Source organism: Salarias fasciatus, chromosome 7 (assembly GCF_902148845.1).
Source record: "Salarias fasciatus chromosome 7, fSalaFa1.1, whole genome shotgun sequence".
NCBI lineage: Eukaryota > Metazoa > Chordata > Actinopteri > Blenniiformes > Blenniidae > Salarias > Salarias fasciatus.
Window position 1 is genome coordinate 32,237,758 of NC_043751.1, and position 9,986 is coordinate 32,247,743.

The 9,986-nt window shown below is 55.1% G+C and overlaps 1 protein-coding gene across 2 annotated transcripts in view; it reads left to right on the forward strand.

The window, feature by feature from the left end:
- The first annotated feature begins 2,229 nt into the window (after positions 1 to 2,229).
- LOC115391844 (protein-methionine sulfoxide oxidase mical2b-like) overlaps positions 2,230 to 9,986 on the forward strand; it is a 32,374-nt gene continuing 24,617 nt past the window's right edge. For both annotated transcript variants that reach the window (XR_003931788.1, XM_030096236.1), the window contains exons 1-4: positions 2,230 to 2,278; positions 8,165 to 8,483; positions 8,928 to 9,135; positions 9,209 to 9,319. Coding sequence is in view for 1 of the 2 variants with exons in the window: in XM_030096236.1 (XP_029952096.1) it covers positions 8,220 to 8,483; positions 8,928 to 9,135; positions 9,209 to 9,319 (583 nt within the window). In the remaining variant the exon portion in view is untranslated. The remainder of the gene's footprint in view (positions 2,279 to 8,164; positions 8,484 to 8,927; positions 9,136 to 9,208; positions 9,320 to 9,986) is intronic.

Sequence of the window (9,986 nt, forward strand, 5' to 3'; positions counted from 1 at the left end):
ACTCCTGACTCCCTGCAACTTTACCTCTAGTTGCGAGGTTGGATATCTGTGCAGTCACCTCAGCCATTTGAGTCTGGATCTCCAGCCTTTCCTTTCCCCTTCTCAGGTCCTCTGCTTCCCTCTCCAGAGCATGTTTCTGCTGTAAGAAAGCAGCTCGAGCTTCCAGAGCGGCTCTTTCTGCCTCCGCCTGCAGGAGCATAGATGAAGCATGCCTACTGCTTCGTGTAACCTTGACAGCAGACTTGGAGAGAGTTTGCTTTTTCACCATAGCTGCATCAAGCATGACAGCTGCAGCGAGTTCATTCACACTCACACCTTCAAACTGTACCCTTATTTCCAAATACACGGCCAATAACGCGTTACAGAAAAACCATACACTAATAGATCACTCTTTCACAGTAAATATCAGTTCATTTAAAGACAAAAGGAAAACGTAAATTCTTCAGTAATTGTATCAAAAGTCCAAACGCACAACTTAATTTCCGCCCATGAAAAAAAAGTCTTTTACTTCCAAACAATGTCTGTAGTTCAAGCTTCAGTTATTGTCTTCACACTTTTAGTAAATGGCCGTATGATGAGCGTGTGTGTGGTAGCAGGGCTACCGGGTACCTCCTCATATGAACTCTTTGCAAGTTTTCCTCCTCTGTTGCTCCGCTGTCTCCAGACGTCCTGTGCACGGCTCCGGCTCCGTCGCTGCCGTGCCTACGCCGCGCTGCGCCGCGCTGGTTGGCTCTGCTCGCCGCCGCTCCGCCGCTCAGTGGTGCCGCTCGACCCCGTCGGTCAGAGTTTCGCTGCCGTGCCTCCGCCGCGCTGCTCGGCTCTGCTGCTGCCTGCTGGTGTCGCTCGCTGCCGCTCCGCCGCTCGCTGGTGCCGTTCGACCCCGCCAATCGTGGTCTTCAGCTCGGCTCACCTCGCACCGCGGCGCCCAATGCACCCGCGTGGACCTCGCCAATCGCGGTCCTGTGTGCTTCCATGAACGGCGGCGCGACGCTCCTGCAGCCTCCAGCTGTTCCGCGACCCGGAAGTCCGCAGCTGATTGCCAATCAATCAGCTGATTCCTCGTCCGCGATCCTTTGTACAGCAGTCTTTCACTTAAAACGTACAGCCCTTCCCCTATAGGGCTGCTACACTTTGAGTTCTTTTGAGGGTGTAGAGGGAGAGTCTAGGACGCGTGCCCGCACGGCGCTCCAATCAGAAGGTTCCACGCTCTTTTTGCGTTCGGGTGCTGCGACCCATTTATTTCCATATGTCGGTAAATCCACAGGTTACTGTTGTGATATGCATGTTGTTGTGTTGTGTCTCCACCAGAGGGCACTAGGTGCTAACAGGAATGTTATCAAGCAGGGAACACGAAGAAGACACTTGGAGTAACATGGAGAAATGAATGTAAAGCAACGATGCTAAACTGTTTTATTAAAGTTTGAGCACAAGCTCATTTGTTCAAAAAAGTGATACCTCATCATTTTTTAAGAAGAACAACACAGGTTACAGGGGTAAAGATTTGGTCGGGTGAGCTTACACAAGTTCCACTTCCACAAGCCACAAAACCACCATCCTGGTCCGTGTCCTGAGTCAGGATTTGAACCCAGACCCCCCCACATGTGAGGCCAGACTCTCCGCTGCGCCTGTCTGCGCACAGCAGCTGCTCCAGGAGCCTCAGGAGCCAGAACCAGAACCTTTACTTTGGAGGTAGTTATGTTTCTTCTTCCGGTTTGCTGAGGCTCTTATTGTGGAGAGCTCAGAGCGGAAGTCCGTCTTCCGCGGGGGGCGGGGCGTGGCGGAGCTTCAAGCCGGCGGAGGGGAGCCGGCAGGCGGCTGTGCTGAGAGCAACAGGTCGCTGAGCGGAGCTCCGGAGCGCCGAGGGACTGCCTCAATCTGCAGCCGGAGGAGCGCTCTGAGTCCGGGGAGAGGAGCAGGAGGAACCGGGGAGAGGAGCAGGAGGAGCCGGGGAGAGGAGCAGGAGGAGCAGGAGGAACCGGGAGAGGAGCAGGAGGAACCGGGGAGAGGAGCAGGAGGAGCCGGGAGAGGAGCAGGAGGAACCGGGGAGAGGAGCAGGAGGAACCGGGGAGAGGAGCAGGAGGAGCCGGGGAGAGGAGCAGGAGGAGCCGGGAGAGGAGCAGGAGGAGCCGGGAGAGGAGCAGGAGGAGCCGGGGAGAGGAGCAGGAGGAGCAGGAGGAACCGGGAGAGGAGCAGGAGGAACCGGGGAGAGGAGCAGGAGGAGCAGGAGGAGCAGGAGGAGCAGGAGGAGCAGGAGGAGCAGGAGGAGCAGGAGGAGCAGGTGAGTCTTAACTTGGTTGAACCTGGACTTTCTCTGAAGGCTCCCCGGATCCTGATCAGGTCCTGATCGGGTCCTGGTCTGAGGTCCAGGCGAACTGACGGACCAGGTTCTCGTCAGAACTGAGGAACCTGGTCCCTAAGGGGACAAGGGCCAGGACCTGGTCCGTGTCCTGGTCCTGGTCCTCCAGTAGTCCAGGTGTCGGGTTTCATCAGCAGGTGAACAGAGTGTGAAATGCTGGCTCAGCTGGATCTGGTTCCACGTGTCGGTCCTGGTCCTTTACCTGGTCCTTCACCTGACCCTGACCCGGAGCCTGACCCCTGACCCCTGACCTGGACCCTCTACCTGACCTTTGACTGCATCAAGCCTCAACTTAACTTCAAATCAAACTGAAAATGTAGATCTTCCTGACGGCACAGTGCAGCAGTGGTTGGTTTGCTCCCGTCACGATGGAGCGGCGGTTCGAGTCCCGGCTCTGGGGCTGCTGTGGCTGGCGGGGTCTGACGGAGTGCCTGTGAGCAGCGGGGCTGTTTCCTGGGCCGGGTATCAAACCGGGCGCCTGGAGCTGCTGGTGCAGGGCGGATTCCTCCGCCGCCTGACACCGGAGCCCGGCTCCCCGGCCGCTCGGCCCCCTGGGTATTTTTATCCGCTGGCAGAGCTGATACGGCGGCGACGCCCCCTTTTAAGGCCGACGCCCCCTTATAAGTCAGACCGGTTCCAGGAAGCGAGGCGGAGATAAGAGACGTTCTCCGATTAGCATCTGGGTTCCTGCAGGGCCCGGCAGGAAGCGCAGAACACACTCTGGAACACACTCTAGAACACACTCTAGAACACACTCTGGAACACACTCTAGAACACACTGTGGAACACACTCTAGAACACTGTGGAACACACTGTGGAACACACTGTGGAACACACTCTAGAACACACTGTGGAACACACTGTGGAACACACTGTGGAACACACTGTGGAACACTCTGTGGAACACACTGTGGAACACTCTGGAAGGTTCCTGCTGGAACCGCTGGGCGTCGGGGGTTCTGTGTGTTTGAGGTTTAGGCTGTTCTGATGTCAGTGGATTAAGGGAAAACGTTCCTCAGGTTCCTCATATGAAAAGAACCTCAGCTTTTCCACATTCTGTCTGATCTGAGAGGAACCGGAACCGACAGGCTGGCGGAACGTTGAGCTGAGAGACGGTCCTGAAGAACAGACCGGATATGATGTGGAGGTTCTGTCGGTCCGGGTTCTCCGCTCAGCAGCTGTGGGTTCCTGAAGTTAAAGATGTAAAGAACATCTGAAGACGTCCGGAGAACGTCTGGACGTCCATCTTCTGCACCGGAGAGAACGACTGGGAATGGGTGGAACACGCTTGGAATAACGGAGGAACGCTGTTCTCCACCACCTGAGAGTCCCCCGGTTCTGAGTCCCCCGGATCTGAGTCCCCCGGTTCTGAGTCCCCCGGTTCTGAGTCCCCCCGGTTCTGAGTCCCCCGGTTCTGAGTCCCCCGGATCTGAGTCCCCCGGTTCTGAGTCCTCCGGTTCTGAGTTCCCCCGGTTCTGAGTCCCCCGGGTCTGAGTCCCCCGGTTCTGAGTCCCCCCGGTCCTGAGTCCCCCCGGTCCTGAGTCCCCCCGGTCCTGAGTCCCCCCGGTCCTGAGTCCCCCCGGTTCTGAGTCCCCCCGGTTCTGAGTCCCCCGGTTCTCATTGTTCTGGTTCTCAGTGTTCCGGCTGGAACTCGTCTGTCCTCTGTCATGTGCAGCAGGCGGAACGGTTCCTCCAGCAGCTGTTCCAGTTCCGCTGTAATCTGAGATTAGAGGACGGAACCCGCTGAGGACTGTCAGGAATGTGAAAAGTGATGCGGCGCTAAACTTCCTGCGAGATAACGGAACCGAGAAACCCAGGAACCCGGGAACCGAGAAACCCGGGAACCCAGGACCCCGGGCTGAGGTGACGGAGCCGTTCTTCCAGCCTCCAGCCTCCGTCCCTGCAGTGACGGCCCTGTGGAGCTGCTGTGGGTCACACTCCCAGATTAATCCGACCTCTACAGGATCTATAAAACCTCATGTTCTCCACGGGGGGGGGGGGGGGTCCTGACGTCCTGACGTCCTGACGTCCTGACGTCCACAGCTTCTTGGACCACTTGGACGTTCCTGCAGCACCAGAAGGAGCTCGAGAGCAAAATAACAAAAGAAGAGCTACGAAATGCACTGATGAGCTTCCCAGGAGGAGGGGCCTCTGGTCCTGATGGCTTCACCACTGATTTCTTTAAAAAGTTTATTGAAAATTGAATGGATCCATGGATCCCCCCGGAGATCTTCATTCATGCCATAGAAAACAGTCACCCCGAACGCCGGAACGAGCCCTGACCAGTGTTCTGTTGAAGGAGCCCGAGCTGTGCAGCTCCTGCCGACCAGTCTCCCTCCTGTCATCCGAGTATAAATTGCTGACTAAAGTAAAGCGACTGGACTTGAAAAGATAGTTCCCGATCTGGTTGATAAAGACCAGACTGGATTTATTCAAAATCGGTCCTCGATAGACAATGTCAGAAAATTCTTCAACACGGTTCACTTCGCTGAATCCATAAAAGACCCAGTTTTTCACTGGATGCGGAAAAAGCCTTTGATGGCCTCGAATGGCGCTTTCTGTTTGAGGTCCTTCGTAAAATGAACTTTGGCCCAAACATGGTCGATATGATCAAGCTGTTAAACGTTTTCCCTCTCCAGAGGTACCCGTCAGGGATACGTCGGGCTGTAGCAATAAGGACCCACCCTCTCATGTCGGGGGTGTGAACCACGTTATCTCTTTATATGCAGACGATATCATTCTGTTTTTCACCAGCCCAGCCACCACTTTTCCAGCCCTCATAAATCTGCTCCAATCGTACAGCGAAATATCTGGATATGAAGTTCCGTATTGGCCCGAATATAAGACGACTCCGATTATAACACGACCCCTATTTTTCAAAGATCATTTTGTGAAAAAAAAAATAATGCTGAAGACAGTAAGGCCACTCATAAAACAACTTTTTATTATACAATTATTATAAACTCAAAAACTCACAACTGAGATAACATTTCACGAGATATAAAATGAAAAAATATATTCTCTTTCTCAAAATAAGAAACAATAAGCAACAAATAAGAGCCTCAAGGGGTCAAAACTGCATCAGTGATGTAAATAACTGTCCAGGTCCTTCAGCTGAATCAGGCTCTGGTGGTGGACATTCCGTCTGTCCGTCTTTCAGAGACGTCTTCTCTCTCCCTTCTATCAGTCTCTCTGAAGCGTCTCTCAGGACCACGGAAAGCTTTTCTCATAGCGTTAGCATCTGTAGAGTTTTTTCTGTGCTCTCCAATAAGAACGAGGCTCTGCTCCACCAGACCTCCTGCAGCTTGGCAGTAGTTTGATGACTCTGCTGCGTTGATCACCATCAGTTTAAAGTTGGTATCATAACTTCTCCTCTGTTGTTGCTCAGTTGTCCAGCGTTCAGCCCCTTTGTTCCAGATGATCCGCCATTTTTCATCAGATCATTTGATCTCATTTCATCGCTCCACTCGCTCTCTGCTCAGTGATACTTTGGCTCCATCTAGCGGCGCGGATGTGTATTGACCATCTACCGTAAGTCCGCGATTATAACACCACCCCACTTTTGAGGATGCAGTTTCTGGGAAAAACCATCGTCTTATATTCGGGCCAATACGGTAAATATCCTAAAAGACATCCGGCACCCGAAGGGCATGGTGTCTCTGATATACAGCAGGATGCTAGATCTGTTAGCCAATAAAACCCTGAAACACAGAGCATGATGGGAACAGGACCTTTGCTTCAGCTTTACACATTCTGAATGGGAAACTCTGCAGTACAGCTCAAACTTGTCCTTTAGTGGCGTCACAGTGTCTTCAGTTCAGTCTCATTCATAGAGTTTATCTTACACCTGAGAGACGACACAAAATGTACGGTACGATCTCTGAGCTTTGTCCTCGGTGTGAAGTCGCAGTAGGGAGTCTCATTCCTGTGTTTTGGGACTGTGTAAAGCTGAAACCATTCTGGGACCACGTTCTTAATGCACTTAAAGATGTCACCGGGATAGAGATCCCTCACTCGCCAAGGCTGATTTTGCTCGGGGAGCTATCTGTTCTGGATGGGATGAGAGAAAACGTTTTCTTAGGAAGTCCCTAATTGCTTGAAATAAATGCATCGCAATGTTATGGAAAAGTGAAGCCCCGCCCACTGCTTCAGTGTGGCTGCAGGAAATTGCATCATGCATGAAAAAGCCTCATCTTTTTGAAAAATGTTGGAGTGACTTTAAAGGTACCTTCACCTTTAATTAGCTTTGCTAGCGTTAGAGCTGGCTTAGAGGGTTTGATTTGGGCGGGGGGTGGGTGGGGGGGGTGGGGGGGGGGGCTACGGGTTTAAGTACTAGCTCCATTACTGTTAATGATTCTGTGATTTGTATTTGTAAAATACTAATAAATAAATTGTTAAAAAAAAACAAAAAAACGCTCCTGTCTCACAGATCGTTAATCCAGTGGACAGACCCTTCCTGACGTCCCCACAGCGTCCCAGATCCCGTCCTGAAGACTCCAGCGAGTCCAGCAGGACGTCTCCAGACTGGACTCTGTAAACCAGATGGAATGTGATTGGTCCAGCCGGTCACGTGACCGCATCACGTGGACAGAGGGGCGCTGTGATTGGGCGATTGGTGCAAAACTTTAACTGGTAAAACAAAATCAGCCGATGGTTTCAGTGAAAACCAGAGTCTGGTCCAGAAGAACCAGAGACAGAGACCAGGACCTGGTCTGGGCCCGGGAGCTTTGATGTTTATCTGCTCTCTGAAAATTGTTTGAATGGTTCCACTGAGACCCGGACTCCTTTTGAAATCAGCACCGTCGCCCCCTGCTGGAATTTCCCTGGAATTCCAGCTTTTCTGCACTTCGGCATCATCTCAGCTGCGTTCAAACCGCGTACTGCCTACTACCATACTGCCTACTACCATACTGCCTACTACCAACTAACTTACTGAGTATGCAGTGTCTACACTGGCAGGATGCCATTTGGAGTATGCGAGAAGTTCCAGGATGCATACTGCATTCGCCAGAAATGTTGAGTAGACATCGTGTGTTCACTACTCATCCTGAAATTACCCAAGATGCAATGCGACGGACAGCATTGCAGTGGGGGGGGGCCTGGGGGGGCCTGGAGGGGGGGGGGGGTGAACCTGGAGGAGGCGGGGGGGCCTGGGGGGGTCTAATGGTGGACCTGTCTCTCCTCTGGTCCCGGTGCAGCCCCCCCTCGGCCTGCAGAACGTGACGTTCTGTCATTCGATGCTTCAGGTTATTTTGAGACCTTCAGACGCTGCAGCTGCAGGAGAACCGATCTGCACAGATTCTTCCACTGGTCAGCGGAACCGGAACGGAACGCTGACCAGCGGAACCGGAACGGAACGCTGACCAGCGGAACCGGAACGCAACGCTGCCCAGCGGAACCGGAACGCAACGCTGCCCAGCGGAATCGGAACGGAACGCTGACCAGCGGAACCGGAACGCAACGCTGACCAGCGGAACCGGAACGCAACGCTGCCCAGCGGAATCGGAACGGAACGCTGACCAGCGGAACCGGAACGCAACGCTGACCAGCGGAACCGGAACGCAACGCTGCCCAGCGGAATCGGAACGGAACGCTGCCCAGCGGAACCGGAACGGAACGCTGACCAGCGGAACCGGAACACGGATCAGTGTTTGTTCACTTCAGGATCTGCAGATCCGGACAGAACGTTCAGTCAACATGAGGGGAACAAGAGTTCTGCTGCACTTCTCCTAACCAGTGGACGTTTCCGTCCTGACACTGTCCTGTCTCCGTCCTCTGTCTCCATCCTGTCCTGTCTCTGTCCTCCAGATCGGGTCCTGGTCCCCTCCTGCTGGCAGTGTGGGGACAGGAGGTGGACCGAGCGATGGGGGACGTGGAGGACGTGCGAGCGTCTCAGGCGGTCCGTCTCTTTGAGACCCTGGTGCAGGCGTCCAGCTGCAGGGGGACGCTGCAGGCCTTCAGCACCCTGTGCAGACAGCTGGACCTGGACCCGCTGGACCACCACAACTTCTACGGCCACCTGAAGGACGCCGTCCGGTCCTGGAAGGTCCAGGCTCTGTGGACCAAACTGGACAAGAGGGCCCAGAACAAGGTCTACGGCCAGAACGGCGCCTGCAGCGGAACCCGGGTACCGAACCAGACCGTCCACATCCTGAAGGGGGACAGACGGGGACTGGCATTAGCATTAGCATTAGCATATGCTCACAGTGCCTGTTAGTGTCATTCAGCATTAGCGTTAGCATTAGCATGAGCTCATCGTGTGCCTTTCTGTCAGTCACATTAGCATTAGCAATAGCATGAGTTCACGGTGCGTTAGTGTCAGTCAGCATTAGCGTTAGCATTAGCATTAGCATGGGCGCACGGTGCGTTAGTGTCAGTCAGCATTAGCGTTAGCATTAGCATGGGCGCACAGTGTGTTAGTGTCAGTCAGCATTAGCGTTAGCATTAGCATTAGCATGAGCACACGGTGCACCCCTTTGTCAGTAAGCAATAGCATGAGCTAGCTGTGCCCCTTTCTGTCCGTCAGCATTAGCATTAGCACTAGCCTGGCTGACGCGGCCCCTCCCCCCAGGTCCTGGTGGTGGGCGGGGGTCCGTGCGGCCTGCGCACCGCCATCGAGCTGCGCCTGCTGGGCTGTAAGGTGGTTCTGATCGAGAAGCGGGACACGTTCTCCAGGAACAACGTTCTGCACCTGTGGCCCTTCGCCATCCACGACCTGCGGGGCCTCGGGGCCAAACACTTCTACGGGAAGTTCTGCGCCGGATCCATCGACCACATCAGTGAGTCTGCAGAACCGCGTCCGCGGTCCGGTTCCGCGGTTCCCCTCCTCCGGTTCTGACTCTGGTTCTGCAGGTATCCGCCAGCTGCAGCTGATGCTGCTGAAGGTCAGCCTGATCCTGGGGGTCGAAGTTCACGTCAACGTGGAGTTCGTCAAGCTGCTGGAACCCAGCGAGGAACCGGACGGTGAGTGAGGAGAACCGGCAGGAGAACAGTCCTAATGCTGCAGGGAGCGGGTGGCGGCGCGGTGACGGGGCGATGGCGGGTCAGTGTGGCGGTGGCGGGTCAGTGTGGCGGTGGCGGGTCAGTGTGGCGGGTCAGTGTGGCGGGTCAGTGTGGCGGGGCGGTGGCGGGTCAGTGTGGCGGGGCGGTGGTGGGTCAGTGTGGCGGGGCGGTGGCGGGTCAGTGTGGCGGGGCGGTGGCGGGTCAGTGTGGCGGTGGCGGGTCAGTGTGGCGGGGCGGTGGCGGGTCAGTGTGGCGGTGGCGGGTCAGTGTGGCGGGTCAGTGTGGCGGTGGTGGGTCAGTGTGGCGGTGGCGGGTCAGTGTGGCGGTGGTGGGTCAGTGTGGCGGTGGCGGGTCAGTGTGGCGGGTCAGTGTGGCGGTGGCGGGTCAGTGTGGCGGGTCAGTGTGGCGGGGCGGGGCGTGTTGCACAAGCCCCGCCCCCATTACTCCAGACTTCATGATGTGTTCAAACTGTGTAAAACTTGATCATTGTGTTTGACTTTGTCTCTCTCTGTCTCTCTCTCTCCCTTTGTCTCCCTCTGTCTCTCTCTGTCTCTCTGTCCCTCTGTCTCCCTCTGTCTCTCTGTCCCTCTGTCTCCCTCTGTCTCCCTCTGTCCCTCTGTCTCTCTCT